The 25197-nt window shown below is 42.8% G+C and overlaps 1 protein-coding gene across 1 annotated transcript; it reads left to right on the top strand.

Moving 5' to 3' along the window:
* The first annotated feature begins 2831 nt into the window (after window positions 1-2831).
* LOC124118966 (uncharacterized protein F54H12.2-like) lies at window positions 2832-3512 on the top strand. Its single transcript, XM_046481308.2, has one exon. It carries the CDS (start codon window positions 2832-2834, stop codon window positions 3510-3512), a length of 681 nt encoding a protein of 226 aa, XP_046337264.2.
* Window positions 3513-25197: the final 21685 nt, after the last annotated feature.

Raw genomic sequence — 25197 nt, 5'->3', positions numbered from 1 at the left:
CCCCAGTTGGTCAAGTCGTAGAACCAACGTGTGCATCGGACCATTGTTCAGCGACCTGTGGACGTCCTCCCAGGAGATCCCCAGTCAGAATTTGGGTGTTAGACTACATGGAGGAACAACAACAACAGCAGCAGCAACAACACAAAGACTGTCGTCCCCCAAGACAAGATCCCCCTCTCTTCTACTGCCGGGCACCCGTGTACGTCTGAACAAAACCAAAGGCACCTTTGAGAAAGGCTATCTCCCAAACTGGACCACTGAACTGATTACTGTGGACTGGCTGGTCACAGGGAGAACACCTCCTGTGTATCGGATCAAAAATGATCATGGTGAAGTCCTCAAAGGAACCTTTTACCCTGAAGAAATACAGCCCATCTTGAAAACAGATGATGTGTATGCCGTGGATCACGCGCTGAAAAGACGTCAAGGGGCGAAACAGGGCCAAGAAGAGTTCTTGGTGAAATGGACTGGCTACCCTGCTAGTTTTAATTCGTGGATCCCTGCAGATCATTTACAAATAAAGTAAGGTGCATTCTGTCACTCATTCAGAGGATGGACACATGCGATGACAGAACCACAACCACCACCATCACTTCAGAGAAACCTCTCAGCATCCGTGGGTACCGATGAACCTCCCCTTGCTGCTGCACGACGTCATCACCAGCGCCGACACTCACCTTGGTGTTGTTTTGGCATGACTTTACCACGCAGTGAAGTCATGTTTTTTGCTCAGAGCATTGTGATATATGGTGTGGTCATCATGAGCATGGTTCAGTTGGCCTTCTATCACGAAGAGAAACAGTTGTTGACAGCCCTGCTTTCCAGTTGTTTGGGATACATACTTCCACCACCCACCTTGGCCGCCTCACCACGACGACCCCACCACCAGAAGTCTTCAACTTGATACCTCATCCACTCACAGTTTTCTGCCCTAGCTCATGTCGTCATGGCTGCTGTCTCTTTTTCAAAACAAGACTTTTACATGACCCTGCCCAGTGATGCCTCCATGGATATCTATCCAAACAACAGAGTCAAGGCATATGCAATCAAGTTGCCTTATCCTCTGCATCTGGACCGTCCACACTGGGAGGTGGGAGTCAGTGAAATTCACTTTCCAGTGACATGGTACAACGTCGCCCCACCCTTTGACTGGTTTGCTCTGAACCTCTCACTAAAAAAAGACACCCATGTGTATGAAAGCGTGTCTGCCACTGTACCACAGACACAGCATTGTGTCGTCAATTATGACAGCAAGAAGATTCCTATCGAGAAAGGAGCCTATTCATCTGAAGATTTGGCGAAAACCCTCAACCGTTTGATTCAGGAGCATATTACAGGTGTCTTGGAAGAACAGTCCTCCGACAAAATCCAAAGTGATGGCAGACGATTTGACATTGATGTCAAGTATCCCAAAGATAGTCTCCGATTTGACATGCTTGAAGATGGAAAGGTGATCTTACCAAGTCCACTCTCGAGAATGCTTGGATTTTTTCAAACTACCAATCCATGATGATAATGAATAAAAAAGCTACACAGAGACTGCTGTTCTCTTGAGTGCATTGCCCAGTTGCTCAACCCATAACAGTGGGGGGAGGTGAATTTAAACAAATCACAGGTGATACAAAAGCTAATCACCTGTCAGGATTTGATACCGTGTACATTTACACCAACCTGGTCGAAGATCAAATTGTGGGCAATATGATGGCCCCATTGCTGATACATGTGCCTGTGTCAAAGAAGATGATGCAAGACAGTGTGGTGATTAAAAGTCCTCGGCACATTCGCTACCTTGGAGTGCGTCATGGTTCCTTTGACAGTATTAAACTCTATATCATGGACGACACGGGGCGCCCAGTGCCATTTCAAATGGGGAAAGCCATCGTGACACTTCACTTCAGACACCGCCAATAACGCAGAAGCAACATGTTTAGACACCCGTTGGCACACAAGTTTAATCGAGGACAGTTCGGCCAGCGTGAGAGTGGCATCAAAGTATACAAAGGACGGTATCTTCAATGTGACAGTGGTCTCGGTGGTATCTTGAAGATTGCATTGCCTTAAATCTGCTGGAACATCGATGCTCAAGATGGGTAAAAAGATCCTACCAGGGTTGGTGAGTGAGGTGGCTGCAGGCAAACGCAAATGGTCAGAGTCTGAAACATCGTGGAACAGCTGCCCTGATGGATGCCTTGGAGGAAAGTGAGCCGAGACCACCTAAAAGACGTAAAGTCATCCCAACCACCACCACCACCACCACCCACCAGAAACAGCGTAAAAGGAAAAGAAAAATGGTTTAAAGGTCAGTCCTCATCAAACTTTCAACCTGACCAGACGTCCTTCAAGGCAGAGAAAGGGAGGAACATCCATCATCATGATGCGCCGAGATGCTTGCGAATGTTCAAAGGCCCAGTTGGATCTCTTTACTGTACCCCCTGTGTCCACCTCTTTGCAAGAGGGTCAATGGATTCACTATAGTTCCTTGGCGCCTCCCTCTGTTGCAGGACCACTCCAGTTTAACATTTCCAATCCTGTGAACGCTTACATTGATTTGAACCAGTGTTACCTGAGGGTATGTGTTCGAGTGACTCAAGAAGATAGGACAGATACCATTCTAGCGGATAACCCTGTATCGACAGTCAATGCATTCCCTGTTTCGCGGCTGCAAGTGGGACACAATCAGTTGGAGATCACACCTTCCATTGGCACTTAACCTTACAGAGCCTACTTGGAAACCCTTTGAGTTATGGTGCAGGAGCCAAAACATCTCACCTTTGATGTCCAAAACATCTCACCTTTGATGTCCTGGATGGTATGCCGATGATGCTGGTAAAATGGACGCCTTCAATCCTGATGCAAATGCTGATGCAAGAAACACGGGCGTTAGAACTCGGCGTAATCTTATCGTGCCCACCAAAGAAGTGGAACTGACAGGACGTCTACACTCTGACCTGTTTCTTCAAGAACGCTATCTGTTGGATGTTGTCCCTATGAAACTGGAATTGCTACAAAGTCCCGATGAGTTCTTCTTCATGTGTGCTGCTGATGGTGTCTACAAAATAGCCCTGACCAAAGCCGAATTTTATGTTCGTCAACTCAACATTGATTCTGCTGTCGAAGAAACACATGTGTCCTGTCTGAACGCAGGGGTGACTGCCAAGTATCCCCTTTCCCGTGTACGAGTGACAGCCCATGACATCCCCATAGGTGGTAGAGACTTTCACAATGATCAGCTCATCGGTGGCCAATTACCAAAACGAGTGGTCCTGGGACTGGTGGACAATAGTGCCTATGTAGGAAGCAAAGAGAAGAATCCATACAACTTCAAACACTACCATGTCACCATGATGAAGCCGAAACTCAATGGCCAGGAAGTCCATGGCACGGAAATGAAAAGCGACTTCAGCAACAACAGTGCCCATTTGAAACAAATCTACATGAATCTGTTCCGAAACACTGGGCAGCTGTGGCGACCTGAGACCTGTGAGGTGTCTCTCAAGGATTTTGCTCAATGATGGCGCTGATGAAGGTATCAACTATCCTCGACACACTGGCAAGTTGGGTTTGGAAATCCAGTTTGGACAAGCTCTTGAGAACCTGGTCACCCTCACCTGCTATGAGGAATGCGAAAATGTTCTGGAAATAGATCGTTTCCGTAATGCTATGATGGTATAAAAAGAGCACTTATTCCCCTCCTACAAGGGACCATGGAAGAACCACTCGGGTTGAGCACCTTGGATTTAGAAGCCATCATGGCTGATGACGTCCAACTTCATGCCATCTACCAGGGCACCCTTGCCAGAGATGACTTTGCCAGACTGGGATGGCAGCAGGAAGACCCCTTTTACCCCAAAGCATACATGGTCAACACAGATGTTTGTTTGTTCATGTGAGCAGGGGAATTAAAAAAGTTGAAAAAAATATGGGTTGTCTTTAGGATGTGGATCGACACGCACAACCGAGGAAAAAACAGGATTGAAAATCTGACCATTCAGAAGCTTGGGTTTTGGACCAATCAGGAATCAGGGTTTCAGTGCCTCTCCTATAAAAAAGAGAACGAAGTCACGCACACTGTCACAGTCCTAGCACTGAATGAGAGATCAACCATCTCGTCTCGATACAGCTGTATGAAGTGCCAGAGCAACAGTCAACAATGTCCGTGGATGAGTAAAGTCAATAGCGGCCTACCCACCTGACGAATCGGAGACGATCTTAACACAGCCTGCACTGGTTTAAGAACAAATCTGAGGCTATTGCAGCATTACAACGAACTATGCAACGCGGAATTGACGTCCCTGACTGTTGGAGTGGTCCGTATTATTATTACCTAGTTTCGAGATCAAGGAAAGTAATGTAAAACCAACCATAACAAAAAAAACCCTCCTCCTCCTCCTCTTAGGCGACCTTGCCCCTGTAAACGACTGTAAGAAACTATCATACAACAAGGATATTTTAGATGAGATATGTATTGCGGAACATTCCATGAAGAAACAGTGGCAATATTACACTCAAATTACAATAACAATTTTATTTCAAAACAAGTGTATTATAATGATATGGAAACAATATGAGAATTGAGCAAAACTATGGTAATGTTGTACATACAAGGAATTTGTTTGTAATTGTTGATATGAAAACAGATCTTGGAAGTTGTTTCTGGATAACTGTTGTTAAAATTAGTAAGTACTGTTCCTTTTAACAGAGAGCACCAAATTCTTTATCATGATTTAGGATTATTTGTGATTCTCTTTCTTGGTTGTATTTTATACAAGACAGTGTGTAAGGTTGCTCATCTTCTGAGACGTCGCATGTTTCATCACAGAGACGTTCCAATGGGGTTGGTGTTTTGTATATCTACCAATTTTTCAATTTTTAGTTCGTGATTACTTAAAGAAGTTTTGAGGAAAGTGACTTATGACCTTTGTTTGTACAATATGTAAGATAATTCTCAATATTGACAGATGACTTGACCAAATTGTGTGTTTTTAACTTGCTGTTAGATAAATAGGAATCCCTTAATAATTGCGTGATTTTTTACATTTGATCTGAAGTTTATTTACAGTGGATTCATTACATTATTTTGTGTTTACGGTTTTAAAAGTATGTTTTATTTAATCCAACCCACATTTTGACCAGAAATATTTATGTTTGCTGTAAAAGCATGTTTAAGAATGACGTTTGTTATGTTATCTATATATGACTTGTGATCTATTAATTTTTTTTATTGGTACTAATAGTGGGTGTATAGATCTATAGTTATGTCCAGTCAATCTTGAATATCGAGATTATTCCCGTTTTAATAAAACATGAAACGCCCCCACCCTTCTCTCTACCGCACTCAAAAAAACATACATGTACGTAAAACAACTGATGCAAGCTTACAGATACGCACTCAGAAACACCTAGACAAAAACACTAACAAAGATTTCATCGATTATAAGATTAGATCTTTTTATTTACACTAGAAGTCATAATTCAACGGAGTCACTTTTCAACGCGAGGCCCGGGTCACTATTTAACGACTTGGTAAGCTGACAGGGTCACTTTTCAACTGTTGAAAATTGACCCTGGTCTGTTGAAAATTGAGACCGGGTATGTATCCAACGTTGAATACTGACTCCCGGTATACTCTTCACAAAACAACAACTTGACACTGACTTTCAAAATGTAATATAATGCGATTGTTTCAAAATAGGACACAGAAACCATAATTGAAACACTGTTTGAAGATCAATGTACACAATGTTCAAAACATTAATCGTGTCACCTAGACAGACACACGTACACGATACAGTTAATGTCACAGGGGTACAGTAAATGTCAGTATCGGTTGTGCCCACCACGTGCATCAATCACTGCTTGACACCGACGATCCATAGATGCAATCAAGTTGTCAATAACACGCTGTTGGATGTGCTGCCATTCATGCTGAAGTGCATCAAGAAGCGCCGGAAGTGTTTGGGGCGGTGGATTTCTTCTGCGAACGCGTCGATCCAACTCGTTCCATAGATGCTCAATCAGGGACAAATCTGGTGACCGGGCTGGCCAAGGTAATGTCTGAATGTTGTTGTGGTGTAAGAAGTCCAGACAAACACGTGCAATATGCGGTCGAGCGTTGTCCTGCTTGAACTGTCCGCCATGAACGTTGACGTGAGGAAGAACGTAAGGCTGTAGGATCAAGTCTCTGTAACGCACACCTGTCAATACACCTGCCACATGCACGAGAGGCGTTCTACCACCGTGATGAATTCCGGCCCATACCGCCAAATGGGACAACCTGCTGAACACAGTTGGGGGCGTAACGTTCATCCCGACGTCTGTAGACACGTGCGCGCCCATCAGCACGTGTGAGTAGGAAACGGGACTCGTCAGTAAACAGTACATTTCTCCATCTTGCACGTGTCCATCTAACCCTCTGTTGGCACCAAAGCAGACGGTCCGCCAGATGACGTGGGATCAATACATGACGTTGAATAGGTCTTCGTGCAAAAAGTCCAGCCTCCCTCAGTCTGTTGCGTACCGGTTGATCTGATATTCTGCGTACCCCAGGGATCTGTGTGGTTGTAGACCTGGCTGTGGTAGTGCGGTCTCGGAGGTGTCGCAGCCGGATGTATCGATCTTGTGCTTGGGTTGTCACCCTTGGTCTGTCGTCAACTCTGTTGGTGTGGTTGTATCGGGTCAACAGTGCGGAGATTGTCTGTCTGGATACGCCAAAGTGCCTGGCCACTTCTTGCTGAGTTGCTCCAGCTTGTAATCTCCCAATAGCGTTGTTCCGTTGAGCTGCATTCAGTCTTGGCATTCTGTCACCGCCTCTACTGCCGTTATAAGGACTGTATGAACAGCCGTTGATGTGGATTTTTATACCCAATCAGCAGGGGGGGCCTGCATGCCTTAATGCAGGATCCTGTGCTGCACGTTTTTTAAAGGCGGTTGCGTTTGGATGAAGCTGTAAAATTGATCCCCAAACGCTACGTTTATGTGCTTTGCATGTGTTTTCGCGAATTATAGACACATCATCTTTCTGTTTGACTTATTTGGTTCTCATTTAATGTAATTATTTTAGATATTTGGCAAAAAGTGGTTTTACATCTATGTCAAGTTTCTTTTTTTGAAGAGTATATATCAACTAGATTACCAGATGACTCTCTAATTTTTACAGGTGAATCAAAGGCCATATTAACTGCTCTAGAATATAAGGAGTTCATTATTTTTGTCAGACTCTCTATCCTGTCTTCAGGCAATAAAAAACTTCGTGTTAACATCTAACACAATGGCTTATGCTTGATGCAGCAATCAACAAATCTGTGACACCACCTCTTATACCCTTTAGTGATTATAAACCTGTTATTAGATGTTACATCAGAGATCTAATGCAAAAGTGGGCATAAATAAATTACATGCAGTAAAAGCAAATATCGGTTATACCTACTTGGGATGTAAGAGCCAGATTTGAAGAGGTCGTAGACTGCTTGTCGTAAGAGGCGACTGACGGGATCGGGTGGTCCCGATACATGTCATTGTTTCCCAACTGCGTCAATCACTGAATTGTCTGGACCAGACTCGATTATTTACAGACCGCCTTCATATAGCTGAAATATTGCTGAGTGCGGCGTTAAACAACAACAAACAAAACGAGCCTGACCACCTGATCCTGTTAGTCACCTCTTACTACACACATGGGTTGCTGAAGACCAATCCTAACGCGGATCTTCACAGATTAGGTTAGGCCTAGCGCTGCTTTCATGGTTCCAGAGGTTAATTCGAGGCAACAGAAGCGATTCCGAGCTGTTAATTTTGCATTAATGAACTACACAGACAGTGAACTTCGTGATAGGTACAGATTTGGGCGGGAATCTATCATCTACAGCTTGTGTGCTACAAGAGTTACAATAGAAAGAACATGGAAAAGATGGTTTCATGTACTTCATTCTGAGGTAAATATGTATAGTATATTTGTGTACTTAATTTGACCAATGTTTTACTTTTCTACATCTAATCTTGATTCTTTTCATTACTTTACGGTTTGGACTCATGGTGTTGTGTGTTACGTTTTACATCGATAATATTCAAAGAATCCGAACTAACGTATCCAATTACTAGTAATATCAATAATTCAAAGAAACAAACAAGTTGCTTCTAAAATGTCCATTTTAATGTGACATTCTGTATCTATATATTTGACACAAACATTTCATGTTTATTCAACAGATAAGGATGAGTCCACGCCGTGGGTGTCAGATTGTCCTTGCCTGTGGTGTCCTCCACAATATATCCATATTACTGAATGAGTCACTACAAGGTGACGACAACCCACAAGTTGAACAGACAACGGTGGACACATATGGCTGCAGGCATGATGGACGAGACATTAGAAATCATATTGCCAATACGTTCTTCTCCAGCTAAAAAACAACAAATAGAGGACACAAGAATTAAAGACAGTGATATTGAATATCATCACGTTGCAGTATTTGCCCAGGACCTCTACATATTGAGGAGCGGAAGCGTGCTCATAAATAATCTTTGCTTACAGATAAATTTGTGAAATATGAAAGTGAACAAGTCGGGCTTGTCATAAGTTTTTGGAATAGCATTACTTTACGTATCCACTGTCAGAGCAGATATCGGCTCTTGCCAAATGAACAGGCATTTGGCTCGATTTTAACACTTTAGAAGAGAAATTGCGTCAGATTCCGTCGCCTGATGGAGGTTCACAGAATTGTGTTCAACAATCTTATATTCGTTTCTTCGGTTAACAGTATCGTGGGCTGGGTTGATATGATATTAATACTCGTGAATCTCACGTGAATAATATTGTAGAGATGGAAGACAAACACATTCTTTCGAAGAAGATCAAGGTCATGTCTAAATATAGAAAAGGGTTATTCCGTGTCAACATAAACAAACGACTTTCACAGAACGTATGAAAGTGAGTATGCGGCTTAGTAACATTCAGCTTTTATAAAATATGTTACTATGAAAGCACTTACTTGGAAGAATTTCCGATTCTAAGCCCCCCGATGCGCCGCTGAAACTTGCATTATCTCAATAATAGCCATCAAAATAGCAAAACAACCGGCCCTGGCTAAACAATATTCTGAATGCGATTTTTCCAATGATTAATCTGGATTATATTAGTGATATACCTCAAACGCAGATAGTATACGTACATAATATATAGCGTTTGTGCATAGCCATATGTATTAATTGTAAATTGGATTTGTAGGACGAGTAAAAACCGTACGGTTTTTCTCATCGACAATAACCTATTCCACCAAATGAAGAGACAGATTCCGATGTGTACACTAATGACTAACGCTGCTAGCGACAAACGCCATATATTCTACAACTCAAATATTTCCCTCACAAGTAATTCGTTACATTCTCTGTCATTATGAACAAACACTACAGTTACATACTACCAAGAGGGGGTACGGGTGGCCCAGTCGTCTTAGGCGCCGCGATTCGCTGTGCAGAATGGCGTCCCTTGGGCACGCCAGAAACCTATGATTGTGGGTTCGAATCCCGGTTCGCCCCGATTATGTTTCTAGGTTTGTCAGCACCATACCCGTGCTCGTGGGTTTCACTGAAGTGGTAAACATCACCGAAGTGGTAAACGTCCGAGACCTGCATCACTTCGGGCTTTCCTCCCACATTAAGCTGACACGCCGCGATATAACTGGAATACTGTTAAAAGCGGCGTTAAACCAAACTCACTCACTCACTCACTACTACTATGAAATTCGACCGCCTCCATGATGTAGATGATAGAACCTCTGCCTGCAGAGCTGAAGGCCGCGTCATGCCAAAATATGTTAAAAGATGGTACTTGTTGTTTCGGCATTAAGGAGATAAAACAAGTCAGGTCAGGTATGAGTCAGTTTACTATGTCCGAGAGGGGTATCAATGTTAAACTGTGGCATCGTATCTAAAACCGATATTTGGCCGGGCTGGTACAAGCAGACACGCACGCACGCACGCTCGCGAGCATGTGGCTATGTAAGTGCAATAATCTTGAACGCGACTTTAAACCATATTACACCTCACCACACCTATAAAATCCAAATAAACTGAAGGTATGTGAGCATTTTCTATTTTTGTATGTATTTATGTATATCAAAACATGGGGTATTATATATGTATTCTGTTCTGTTTTGTCAGGTAAAATATACACAAATAAAATATTATCAATAATAATCAAGCACAATGGCTGTTATATTAATAGTTGGACTGACTGGATTAGTAGAGCGCCAGTTGCTGCCTGTTGGGAAAACGAACTCAAAACAAGTAACCGTAAGAGTTATTGTAGTTTAACACTATCAACATGACTCCATTTATGGCATAGGTTAATCCATAAATACCATTATATACTGTCCCCCTAAAGTTGGCGGTGTATTGTACCTGTGCAAACAACCAAGAAAGGCGCGGTTGTGTCGTCAAAAGGAACGTTTGAGACGACCTTCATCAATAATGGGTCAGGCTCCCACGTTGGTCATAGGATGTGACATCAATCTCCCGATGCCAATGTCTTGTCCACTTATCTTGCAGCGCCTGGTCCAGTTCGGCTAACGCAGTACCCCATCAAGTCCCAGATTTTGCTCTATGGAAAGGTCAGGCCTCAAGCCTGGCCATTGCATTCTTCTGATGTTTTGCTGCTTGAGATGGTCAGCTGCAATACGCGCATGGTGGGCACGAGCGTTATGGCCTTGAAAGGCAAAATATGGACCAACATGACGCGCAAACTATTGGTGCCAGTACGTTGTCTCGGCAGTACTGTCCAGTAACCCTTTCATGGACAATATGCAGAGGCGTGGTCCCGCACCACACCATTACTGATCCACCTCCAAATCTGTCATGATGTCTTACGTTAACTTTCGCATGATGTTCGTGAACACTCCTCCAGACACGCGAAACTGACGTTCATTTAAGAATTGAATTTCACTTTGTGTGAGTTCATTGGAGTATGAACCTTCATGGAGTGAGGGTCAAACTGTATGAACGTCTGAGCTTAAAAGAATTGTAAAAAGTACGATAAAATATAAACCGTGCCATGTACCCCGTTGGTCGAACCTTATACGATTATCCTGATAATTCTATACCAAAGGAGCTTTCTTCGCATTTTTTATTGTATACTTCTGAGACGAGATGGAGAGTAATACTCACATTATAATGAACAAATACATGTCCAATGTTGAATATAAGTTTGTTTGTTTTGAAATATTCTTTTTGGTATTTCATTGCGTAAAATTGATACCAGATAAAACCAGCCATGACGTCAAATAAAATGGTGTCATTGTTTTAGTACTTCATTACATTTGAAGGCGTGTGCTGCATTAATGATGGTGCAACATTAGACAAATCAAACTTGCACAATGAGAAGAATGTTAGAATTGAAGGACTAATTTATAGGTTACATAGGGCCATCCGTTTCGCTATTAATTCCTTTTTTATGAACTTCGATTTCAGCGTAACTTATGGGGTTTCTTTTATTCCTTAACGTATACAGTTTCATTATCGATATTTGTGTTGGAATAGCTTGGCTCCTCGTAAAGATGGTACAACGAAAATATATTGTTCTTATCCACAGCTCAATATACTTAGCGAAGTTATGCCCCCTTTTCTTTGTACGTTTGAAACATCTCTGTAGTCGTTTGACCTCATAAAGGAAAATTAGTTTTGTCATTTACGGCAGGCTATATTTTGTATTGAATGTTATACATAAGCTTATGAATCCATTTGATTAACATTTTTGTCGTTCAGATATTATGCAGTATTTTTTTTCATGCACAGTTTCTGTAAAGCTGCTGAATATAAAAAAATCGTCGCACAGTACTTTTATCAGTCTACGATAAAAAGCGGAGAAATTTCCTGTTTTTTCAACGCAGAATTAATTCTCGGACAACACTTAGCAGTGTCCTTTTTTCAAATTGGTTTAATATTTGTAAATAAATTTACAACGTCAGATTGGAAATTTAGTATTCTACATATCTGCGTCAATTTTATAGCCAGAGCTAGATCCAGTGCTGCTTTTCACTTTTCAGATCTTAGGAAAATGTGCGTCCGAAAAAAAGACTCGACATCTATCGGGTGTCTTTTTTTGGCCGAAAGCGGCTAGCATGTCCATACGCTCCAGCATTTTGACATTTGATTTGTTTTCTCTTTCAAAGCTCTCATTTTGGCAGAAAAGTCACTTATAACAAAGACGTTAAACCAAAGCGAAAGACAACAGGAAGTAGGATGAAAGAAATCTTACCGGCTGAGAGAGGGGAACAACCGTCTAAAGTCGAAAGTGCGAAGGAGACAACTCAGGTTATACAGTGGTAGAAACTTTGACTATTCTTGAGGAAGAATGTCGTGATCTGGAAGCGCAAATGCATTTGCTTAGACCAGAAGCAAAAAAGGCGACTTTACCCAAGAGATTGTAGCCTAAAGGGCAAAGATAAACAAGAAAACAACTAGAACAGGTTTCAACAGGGGTCCAAGCACAGTCTCCATCCCCACGTGATCAGATTGTTTTTCCATTACTGGTACTTTACAAAGTATGCTGACACACACTTCGCCTACCATTACGAGCTGACATGTCAAGCAAATTAACAAGCCACTGCTAATTGCACATTTCCTATGGGATAGCACTAATGATCAGGAGCAATTTGAACTGGGAAATGGGGAAATCTTGAGAATCGGGCAGTGGAGAGACAAGAGAGTAAGCATTTAGCATTGAGGATATGCTTCCAGGAAAAAATGGATACATGGTGACGAATGGGAAATATAATTTCTTACGTTTGAGGGAGGAATTAGAACGAAATTATGTTCTCCTAACGTCAGAAAGCACAACGAAGGGAGGTAATTTGGTCTCGTAAGGGGTATATAAGTTAAGGCGCGAAGATTAAACTTCATTCTCAGGTGCGGTGCAGTCGGGGCTAGCTATATAAAACATGACAAGTGACGGTGACAAGCCAATATCGGAGAAGTTAGACGAGATTCTTCGTCATTTGGAAAGATCTAAAGCCGAAATAGCGCAATCATTTGAAGATGGTTTACTTGCTTTTCGTGAAGAATTTGAGAAAACGAAAAAAGAGATATCCAAGTTGAAAGCTGATAAGGAATTTGTGTGGAAACGAGAAGGTTGTAGAATACGACTCTCATTCAATAATGAGACCTTGGACAATTTAGATCAGTGAAAGTTTGCCTTAGAATCTAAGAATTACGACTACGCAGTGGAGCTTGCTGAGATAATACGTGAGACTGTGAAAATTATGTTGCACGAGATGTGGCGTCCGACTCCGAAGACTACAAGAAAATTACAAGAGCAGATAATAAAGCTATCAAGAAAATCAAGTCGAAGATGGGGCGTTCAGCGCACAGTCCGTACTATAGACCTCGTGGTGGTCGTGCGCCTAGTGCAACTGTCTTTTCTGCAGAGCCAGCGGCAGTCATCAGCTTCTCCATGTTCAATCAGCCCTTTCGGAGGAACTCATCAAGTGGGGCGTGCTTCTCATGTGGGGGATTTGGCTATTTCATACGTCAATGTCTGATGTCCGGAGAACAACAACCCGCTCAGACTACAGGACGAGGAGGAGGATCTGCCCATTAAAAAAGAAACTGACTCAGAAGTTAAGTGTGACGTAGGTCATATTGATAATCATATATTACTGACTGATGATTATTTTAAATATGAAGAGGACCATGCATAAATCATTGTGAAGGATAGGCTTAAACAAAACATTGCTTTTTGGCGTCGAATCGGAAGTTCAGACTACGTTACTGATTTCATAGAAAATGGATACAAAATTCCGTTTCATTCAATGCCAGCCAATACTGTCTTAGGCAACAACCAGTCTGTTAGATTGCACCAAGATTTTGTATTAGGGACTGTGTATCAATTACTCAAAAAGAGCTTAGTGGTGCAGTGTGATATATAGCCTACATCTGTTAATCCTTTGTCAGTGTCAATCCAATCTTCAGGTAAGAAGAGACTGATATAAGACTTGTCATTGGTCAACAAGTATGTATTAAACAATCGATGAAATATGAAGAGAGATTGGAGGACAGCCATGATGTACATAGACAAAAATGATTGGCTTGTAAAGTTTGATATTCACTCGGCTTATCACCATATTGACATATTTACTCTTCATACCCAATACTTAGGTTTGTCATTGGGGACTGGTAAAAAAAAGACATATTTCAAGTTTCTTGTTTTGCTATTGGGCTTACATCGGCGCGTTAAGTTTTCACCAAGGTTACCCGGCAGTTGGTAAAGTATTGGCGTTACAAAGGCTAAAGAATGGTTCCTTTTCTTGATGATGGGATCTTGTCCGGAGACGCTATGGCATTTATTGGAAATGCTGTCAAGCAAGATCTCATAAAGTCCGGTTTTGTATCAAAAAGAGAAAAAATCTTTGTGGACTCCATGTCAGATTATGGAATGGGTAGGCTTAATAATTGACACGAGGTGTATGAAATGATCAATACCTCGTAGGAAGGTTGATAACTTACATCAGAGTATCATCCCGTTATTGAAAGGTAGCGGGTTTGTCCCGGTTAGAAAAGTGGCTTCAGTTGTGGGGCAGGTGTTAAGCATGGGTTTGGATGTAGGATCTGTCGATTGGGGAATCAGTGATTTTGTATTTCAGCACTTACAGAGTATATGGGGTCCATATGATATAAACTGACGTCCAAAAGAAACTTTACCCGAGTTTGAAACCACTCTTGCTCAAAAACAACAAAACATACATGCATGAAGTAAAGTGTATTCAGAAGATCAATATATCAACATAATCAACACTGAAAATGACATTCATAACGCGACCGAGAATGACGGCAAAGCCCCCCGAAAGTTGGGTTTGGTACAAAACTCAGGCTTTCAGAATCATGGACAATAGGCAGAGTACATAAACAATCGCTCACGTTCAATAACGAGTCATTAGTAGCGTGTGTGACCACCAAATGCCTCAATACATGCACAAACTCTTCGACGCACAGAAAAAGTCAGTCGTCTGATGAGGTCACGTGGGATTTGACGCCATTCTTCTTGGAGGGCAAAGATCAGTTCTTGCCGGTTGGCTGGAGAGTGTTGTCGTTGTCGAACACGACGATCCATCAAGTCCCAGAGGTGTTCTATGGGTGACATGTCGGGTGAGCGTGCAGGCCACGTTGACGTTGTTGGCTGTGAGGAAGTTAGTAACAATTCTGGCTGTATGGGCTCTAGTGTTGTCATGCTGATAAATGACACCACGTGGCTGCTGTTGGAGAAATGGTAGGACAACTGGACGAAGAATGTTATCCATGTAACGCTGAGCCGTCAAGTTTCACTCAACGATGACCAGCGGTGTCCTCACCCCTTCGGCGGTAAACACGTTGTCTTCCATCAGCCCTAGACATACAGAATCGACTTTCGTGTGTGAAGACAACCCCCTGCCAGTCACGTCGTTGCGAACGTTGTACAGTCCGGGCCCATCTCAATCGCAGGCGACGATGTTGCTCTGTCAATAGCTGTCCTCTGTATGGTCTAAAAGCCCTGATTCCATGAGCCCTGAGTCTCCTGGCCACTGTCTGTCGACTAACCCTGTGACCTAAGGCATTTGTCGCCGATGACGTCACTGTCAGGAAGCGATTTCGGAGGTGCAAGGTACGCAAGTACCGGTCATCATGGGGCGTGGTCACCCTGGGTCTGCCTGTTCTTGGCCTGTCAGCGGTCCGCCCTGTCTGTCGGTAACGTTGCATCAAGTTGGTAACGGCAACACGGGAGCAACCGAAGGTTCGTGCAATATGGGCGTGGCTGGCTCCCATCTGTACCATACACAAGTCTCGTTCACGTTGTTCGACTGTGAGTCGTGGCATTTCTTTTGTGTTTTTTTTATCACTGTGGATGTGTGACTTGCCGTTGCAATCGTTTTATACCCTTTCCCGCACGTGAATTTGCAGTTGTCCGTGGACTTCATCGAAAAAATTTTTATACTTTCTCTGAAATTTATATTTTCAGTTGGTAAAGTTTCTTTTGGACGTCAGTTTAGATGTATTTGCCTCGTGTTATAATAACGAGGTTGCTAGGTTTTATTCCAGATATTGGAATCCTGGATCACGTGGAGTGGATGCATTTACCATGAGTTGGTCTGAAGGCAACAATTGGATAGTGCCACCAGTATATTTGGTATCTACGTCATGACGATATTTGAGCATGTGTCATGGCAGGGCTACGTTGATAGTTCCTGTTTGGTATTCAGCTACTTTTTGGCCATTGTACTGCCCTGGGGGAGAGTTTGTTTCACAGGTGAAGGAAATAGTTTATTTGCCTATTTACAAAGATGCATATGTCCCAAGCAGACAAAGCAATGGTCTGTTTGGTGTTTATGATTTAAATTTTAACATGATGGCGATTCGGGTTCAGTTTTGAATTTCCTGTTACAGGTGTTTTTGATCATGTGTTTGGTGACGAGATAGCAGAGCAACCGCCGAGTGTGATGGAGTTAGCCAAAGCAATACCGGGACTGCTTAACCATGCCAGAGCAACTTCCACGTGCAGAAAGTACAAGTATGGTTTCCGTGCTTGGAGAAAGTGGGCTGTTTCTAACGGTATGCCTGTAGGGTTACCGTTATCTCTCTTACATTGCGCGCTTTATTTGCTGTCAGTTATACAACGGTCGGGCTCTTTCTCGCCCGTGCAGTCAGCGTTTTATAGTATTCAACACTTTCATGTTATTGTTTGTTTACACACTCTCACGGACAACACATTCGTGATAAATTTGTTTGAGGCGGCCAAGCGGAAGTTAGTTAAACCAGTTAAGAAGAAAGAGCCTATTACGGTTATAGTACTTAAAAGAATGTTTTATTGCAAAATGCAAAACCAAAATGTATATTTTTTGAGAACTGTGTCTATGTGTTTGCTTGCATTCGCAGGTTTTATGCCGTCTGCTGAGTTGCATAATATTAAGCATGGTGATTTGTTGTTTTTTTATTCTCACATGACTGTATTTATAGAAAGGTCCAAGACCGATTTATACAGAGATGGAGCTTGGTTGATTATTGGTAGAACAGGGACAAAGATGTGTTCGGTGAAGTGTATGGAATGTTTCTTGGAAAAATCTGGATTAAAGGAAGAAACTTATTCTGAAACTTATCTTTTCAGAAATCTGTCCGAGACCAGTGATGGCTATATTTTTAGAGCCGAAAACAAACCGATGTCTTATACTCGGTTGAGGGAGTTATTTATTGAAGCCTTTAAGCCTTATGTACCTGATATAAAATGCTACGGTCTGCTTAGTGTGAGGTCAGGGGGAGCCAAAGTGGCAGCCAATAGAGGCTGCTGTCCATATGATGTCAGGATGTTATGCGTTGTTTGCAAGTTGTGTTGGATACGATAATACGTTGTGGGATGGATCGGTATCCATAGTTGAAATCTCGAACACTCCAGTTGTGAGAGTATGGATTTGGGATATACTCTGATGAGTATGCGCTGACGAGCCATTATAATGACGACGCTTCGATGCCTGTAAATATTATATACGTTTGAAATGTGAAGCATCAAGTTTATATTCATGTAAGTTACGGCGGGTTGATGGTCATGATGCTGTTGATGTTCGTGATGCGGTCGATGTTGATGATATGTGTTGAAGAATAAACTGCCGTCAGTCAGTGCACCGTACCGTATCCCAATATGTTGTAGTTGTGTATTTTGTTGTGTTAAGGGGGAGAAGGAGGAGAATGCGCAGTGAAGAAACTAAGGAATATGTGAAATATTGTACTGATAGTTTTCGCCTTACTGTCAAAGACACATGGCAAAGTGTCCTTGCATATGACCGAGAGTACATGGAGAGTCGGTCTAAGGAGGGCTTCAAATGGGGCACATATTTCCCGGACCTTCATGACTTTTAGTTGAACCCTAAATAGTGCCTAACACGAACAATCGGGCAGGCCGAGGAACAAGGCCGACACCTGGTGCTACTGGTGCTCGGGGTCCTTTCCTACCAGATGGGAGACAGATGTCGCCGTTTCAACACCGAAGAATGTAGTTGCAGCCTAGCTCATAACTGCGCCATTTGCTTACAAGGAGCCTCTAACATTTTAAAAACAGATTCACGGAGATCATTTTAACTTGAACTATGATAATTGGTCGGAGTTATTTTCCGAGGAGGACATGGATAAAGATTTTATTTTGTCAGGAATAAAAGAGGGATTCCATAATGTAGATATAAGGAGTGTCAACAAGTGGATAGGGTTGAGGTTGACAATTACAAGTCAGCCTTTGAACAGGACGACAAAGTGGAAGCTCAAATTATTGAGGAGATTATACCATGTGGTATGTGATCAGCCAAAAGTGTTCACCAGTGCAATAGGGGCTAAATCTAAAGCCAATGGCAAGGTGAGACTGATGCATGATGAAAGTCGCCTAGTGGGCAAAGACACGAATGCATACTGTACTGTACGCAGAAGGATGACGTGTTCATAGAAAAACAAAGTCTAGCCCAAAAACTAATCAATGGAGAGACATACATTTCAAGTTAATATTCATAATTATGTAAGTATTTCTTTGAATTCTAGAATCCAGGAGTCTTCTCCGACCAGTATGTGTTTTATTTATGCTGATGTCCAGAACCAAGTTCATTCTGTGCATGCGGAATTAGTTCTCCCATGCATTTCACGACCCAAGAATGGGTATAGAACATGTGCGTTAACGGGATTCCATATGCATTGTTTAGCATCGTGCTGACAACAACCACTCAGAAAAACAACAAAATTACGCAATTATTCAACATAACGAAATGCCACGCCTGTCCGAAAATGAGCGTCTGCGAGCCATTGGTATGCTTGAAGCAGGATCGAGTCAACGTGATGTTGCAAGACAATTTAACGTCCACAGAAACACCATTTGGTGTTTATGGCAACGTTTGCAACAGACGAATGCAGTCAGAGACCATCCTCGGAGTGGCAGGCCAAGCGTAACCAATAATCGACAAGACAACTGGATTCGAACAACACACCTACGAAATCGATTTCAGCAAGCAACAGTGACTGCAAGAAGCATCTCTGGACTTCGACGAATATCTTCACAAACAGTACGACGTCGCCTCAGATGTGCATGGATTGTCGCCAGAAGACCCACCAAACGTCCCATTTTGACAGGAAACCATCGCCAAGCAAGTCAACAGTGGTGCAGACAGCGTCTAACGTTGGACGGCCATGCAGTGGGGACAAGTTCTATTCACTGACGAGTCTCGTTTTCACCTCAGCCACAGCGATGGGCAGATTCGAGTGTACCGACGTCGAGGTGAACGTTACGTCAATCATTGTGTCATGGAAGAAGATCGGTTCTGGGGCGGCAGCGTTATGGTATGGGGTGGGATTACAGCAAGACAGAGGACCCGTTTGATAGTGGTAGAGGGAAATCTCAATGGACAGCGCTACCGCCACAAGATCATCGGCCCCGTTGTTCTACCGTTTTTGCGTCGTCATGGCCCAGGCATTACCTTTCATCATGACAACGCCCGGCCTCCCATTGCTCGACTTGTTCAGGATTCTCTTCAACAAAACAACGTTAATGTCATCCCCTGGCCGGCTCGCTCCCCTGATTTCTCACCAATCGAGCACATGTGGGATGAGATGGATTGGCGCCTTCGACGCCAACCACGTGTTCCACCAGACACGCCAGGAATTTCGAAACATGCTCCAGCAGATATGGACAGATATCCTATTGGACGTTGTGCGACGCCTGGTCCATTCCATGAGACGAAGATGTGTTGCTTGCATCGCAACCAGAGGTGGACACACACGCTATTCTTGTAAATTGACATTTTGGCATGTTCATGTGTTTTTAAAAAAAATGAAATCACGCATTTTCTGAAGTGAGTATGGCAAATTAAACCATTTGAACACTTACAGGAGTCTTTTATCTGTTGCAAACCGAAATTGTTTCAGATTTGGTAAAAAACATAACTTTGCATTAAATCCTAATGAATGTCACAGGAACTTTTGTTGTTCAGTATATTTGTACATACGTCGCGTATTGACATTTCACAAAACAAATGAGTTCACATACATGTATTTCAACATGAATTGCCCGATTTGTCTGAAATAGGCAATAGGTCTAAATATGAATATTTTTGTGGAACCCACACATTGCATTGTTATAACGTCTCGGTGAAAGGTGGATATATAAAGCAAGCCGCACGAGAGTTTCTCGCGTATTGGAAAAATGTCGATAAAGACATTAAAATGTTAATTCCCCATTTAAATTTTTTCACCAGGATCCTCGCACAAAACGAGTTATGTGTTTGTCACTGCACCAGTTGAAGATGTAGAACGACTGGTACAGTATGCAAAAAGTACTTCTCGTGCTTTTCAAGCGCACGTTCATCAGAAGTCGTCCTTATTGGCTAAAACAAATGAACGCATGTCATCCGCTCTCACGGGTATTGAAACAAACCATAACGATATTAAACAAGTCACTAAACAAATACAAGATATGGAAAGATTTATTTTATTTACGTTGAAACTATTGTTAGACAGCCTGACATTCCTTACTACTAAACTGACGTCCAAAAGAAACTTTACCAACTGAAAAATATAAATTTCAGACAAGGTATAAAATATTTTTCGATGAAGTCTATCTAAAACACATAACCTAAATACAACAATAGTGTATGCAGAAAATATGTTTGCGAGATAACACCCGAAAAAGTGAAAAACACGCGCACCACGGACAACTGCAAATGCACGTGCGGGTAAGGGTATAAAACGATTGCAACGGCAAGTCACACATCCACAGTGATAAAAAAATACAAAAGAAATACCACGACTCACAGTCGAACAACGTGAACGAGACTTGTGTATGGTACAGATGGGAGCCAGCCACGCCCATATTGCACAAACCTTCGGTTGCTCCCGTGTTGCCGTTACCAACTTGATGCAACGTTACCGACAGACAGGGCGGACCGCTGACAGGCCAAGAACAGGCAGACCCAGGGTGACCACGCCCCATGATGACCGGTACTTGCGTACCTTGCACCTCCGAAATCGCTTCCTGACAGTGACGTCATCGGCGACAAATGCCTTAGGTCACAGGGTTAGTCGACAGACAGTGGCCAGGAGACTCAGGGCTCATGGAATCAGGGCTTTTAGACCATACAGAGGACAGTTATTGACAGCGCAACATCGTCGCCTGCGATTGAGATGGGCCCGGACTGTACGACGTTGGCAACGACGTGACTGGCAGAGGGTTGTCTTCACTGACGAAAGTCGATTCTGTATGTTTAGGGCTGATGGAAGACAACGTGTTTACCGCCGAAGGGGTGAACGAACGGCGGCGTGTTGCGTGCAGGAGGTCGTGCCATATGGTGGAGGGAGGGTCATGGTGTGGGGAGGGATCTGTGGGCAGGAGAGGACACCGCTGGTCATCGTTGAGTGAAACTTGACATCTCAGCGTTACATTGATAACATTCTTCGTCCAGTTGTCCTACCATTTCTCCAACAGCAGCCAATTGGTGTCATTTATCAGCATGACAACACTAGAGCCCATACAGCCAGAATTGTCACTAACTTCCTCGCAGCCAACAACGTCAACGTCCTGTCGTGGCCTGCGCGCTCACCCGACATGTCACCCATAGAACACCCATAGAACATTGCAAAATATTGGTGTCACAGGAACCTTTCTTGCTGAGTATATATTTTGAAGGTGGTATATTAACACTTTTCAGGATATTACTAAGATCTTGGAATTGGTTCATATATATATATATATATATATATATATATATATACTGAACACCAAAAGAAACGCGAATCAAGAAGGTATAGGAAACATGATGTATTTTGTGCCAGCCGGTATAAACATAATAATGATGGATACAACACAATTCATTAGCAATAAGAAAGAGTCAGTTCTCTGGACATCAGACATCTTCTGTATCCATCAACACAACACCACGTGACCATGCTGAAGTCAACTGAAGTATGGGTACACCTCAATACGTGGTATGGGCCTCAACACCTGATCGATGTAACGCTGAGCAGTGACACCATTGTCCCTACCAGCTCCAACGTTCTGAAAGATTACAAGGTCAGTTCTCTGAATTAACCCTATTCCACCCAAAACCATGACACTAGGACCACCCCACGCAGATGTGACCCGTGAATGTGACGGTCCTGACGTTGTGTTGTCACACGTGGTCTGCCGGTACGATGCCTGTCTCTGGTGCTGTTGGTTGTCTGGAATCTTTCCTGCAGACGGTAGATGGTGGAAACGTGGACGTTAAAGGTGTTTGCAACTCTCTGAACACTCTCACCAGCTTGAAGTTGCCCAATAGCTCTCTCTCGATCGATCTGTGACAGGCGTGGCATTGTCACTGACGTTGATGAGTGAATGATTCACGGTAACACTTTCGTGGCTTTTAAAGACAACATCTTCACGGACAGTTTTTGCGGAATAAGCAGCACGTGCATTTCGTGCGTATCCATCCCATACTGACTTCAACGTCGGTGCGTTTGAGCGCTGTGGATTAAGAGTTCACTGCCCTTAACTCTGGTTAGGGTCATTTTGAAACAATTAAAGCCCATTACGATGGAACCATAGCAGCCAACCGTTTTCACAACCATTTTCCCATATTAAATAGGAAGTTGAAGATTTCGCGTTTCTTTTTGGTGTGATAGATAGATAGATAGATAGATAGATAGTTAATAGATAGATAGATAGATAGATAGATAGATAGATAGATAGATTACATTGGATAACTGATCATGCATTGCATATCTGATCCTGTTTTCCTTCGATTGTGTAGATTGTGCTATTTTTTTTAACATATCAGACCTGATCTCATCTGAATTTCGTCCGAGCTGTAGGCAGCTCTTGTCCACAAGCGGAGGATGTTATGAGGTTTAAATGCTTCTCAAAAACATTAGAATGGTAAACACTAGTAACAAATTAAACCTTGGATAGCTTCAATAATGTGGTTGCATTTCCCATTGATCATCGGATTGTTTCCACGTTGTCGTCGTTAAGTTCAATAATCAGCATAGAGGTAGTACACTCTATGATTCTTTGGAATCCAGGGTGAGCCAGAAAATCAATAGAGAGATCCTCAATTGGTGACGTAGGCTTCAGTGTTTTTTCCGATTATGACACACACGAGTTCATGGTCAGATCCAACTTTTAATGAATCAAACTGAGATATTATCACATGTGACAAAGAAAGGTCGGACGCGAACACCTTAATAGGATACCCTAACGCTAGCTGAGTGCGCAGGTTTTCCAGTTTTCCCACTGTCTTGTTTAGAAGTTGTATTCTGAGGATGGACTGGAGCATCAATAAAAGTATGCGAGTATAAACCTGGTGTTGTGTTAATTCAATGGGTATATGGGCCGGCACATGAATGCTTATGAATAAATGTCGGAGTAAGGGCCGATAGACCAATCACTCCGTGTGTTGCGCAGTGGAATATTAACTATACTCTTCCAAAAAAAAGAAACTTGGCATAGATGTAAAACCCCTTTTTGCCAAATACCTAAAATAATTACATTAAATGAGAACCAAATAAGTCAAACAGAAAGAAGATTTGTCTATAATTCGCGAAAACACATGCAAAGCACATAAACGTAGCGTTTGGGGATCAATTTACAGCTTCATCCCAACGCAACCGCCTTTAAAAAACGTGCAGCACAGGATCCTGCATTTAGGCATGCAGGCCTCTCGTGCAAGTGGCAGGTGCATTGACAGATGTGCGTTACAGAGACTTGATCCTACAGCCTTACGTTCTTCCTCACGTCAACGTTCACGGCGGACAGTTCAAGCAGGACAACGCTCGACCGCATATTGCACGTGTTTGTCTGGACTTCTTACACCACAACAACATCCAGACATTACCTTGGCCAGCCCGGTCACCAGATTTGTCCCTGATTGAGCATCTATGGGACGAGTTCGATCCACGCGTTCGCAGAAGGAATCCACCGCCCCAAACACTTCCGGCGCTTCTTGATGCACTTCAGCATGAATGGCAGCACATCCAACAGCGTGTTATTGACAACTTGATTGCATCTATGGGTCGTCGGTGTCAAGCGGTGATTGATGCACGTGGTGGGCACAACCGATACTGGCATTTTCTGTACCCCTGTGACATTAACTGTATCGTGTACGTGTGTCTGTCTAGGTGACACGATTAATGTTTTGAACATTGTGTACATTGATCTTCAAACAGTGTTTCAATTATGGTTTCTGTGTCCTATATATTGAAACAATCGCATTATATTACATTTTGAAAGTCAGTGTCAAGTTTCTTTTTTTGAAGAGTATATTAACCAAAGTGACAGATATACGTCCTATCGCGACGACATCTCAAACCAAAGTGACGAACATGCGTCCCATCGAGCCGAACTATGAAAGTGACAGATGTACGTCCTATCGCGACGACATCTCAAACCAAATTGACGAACATGCGTTCCATCGAGCCGAACTATCAAACCCAATTTAGAGATGTACGTCCTATCGCGACGACATCTCAAGCATAAAGTGACGTTAACTCAAGCAAGTCCGATCTCCTCGCTCCGCAAGTATTCGGACAGCCCGTGCCATGCAATACTTTTTTTTCCGCGAAGCAAGATGCGTTTCCGCTATCTGTTCCCTTTTTGGCATATCTTCAAACCACCGTGACTTAAATGAACCTTGGCTGACCAGGCGAGTCATAGATTCATGCCTTTCCTTGACCATGACGGCGCAAGAACGACAATATATTAGGTAACTGTAGTAGTTAACCCCCAAACACAGTTACGACACTAGCTTACAGATTGATGCTTCCAATGGTAGGCTGGGGGGCATTACAGTGGGGATTTTTATAAAGCGAATTCGATAATTGATATCCCCGAAATGTGAACATGGGTGTGATTGGCGCTCTCTGCAGGGCGATCATTAACATTTTGTGTCCGCAGAAACATGTTTCAAAGTCTGCAAATCACAGACAGAGACACATTGAACATCTTGGCTTCCTCTCCATGAGTTCTACCAGTTTGAAGCATGCCAATAACGTTTGTTGTAGACGATGCATTCCCAGTCTGATCACAGACTACAAGAGTAGGGCGATTACGTGTTTCTGTGGATAATGAAAATCAATAATACTAATGACTCGATTTGACGACCTTTTACTGAAGTGTCAAAGATAAGAATGAGCCAGGGGCACGGAGGAATTGCGTGGTCCATATGAAATGTTTCGGATGTG

The sequence above is a fragment of the Haliotis rufescens genome, unplaced genomic scaffold (assembly GCF_023055435.1).
Source record: "Haliotis rufescens isolate VD_foot unplaced genomic scaffold, xgHalRufe1.0.p SCAF_66, whole genome shotgun sequence".
NCBI classification, from domain to species: Eukaryota; Metazoa; Mollusca; class Gastropoda; order Lepetellida; family Haliotidae; genus Haliotis; species Haliotis rufescens.
This window is presented reverse-complemented; position numbering and strand designations above follow the sequence as displayed.

Coding starts and splice junctions, on each gene's coding strand:
- LOC124118966 (XM_046481308.2), top strand. CDS start 2,832: ATGGACGCCTTCAATCCTGATGCAAATGCTGATGCAAGAAACACGGGC.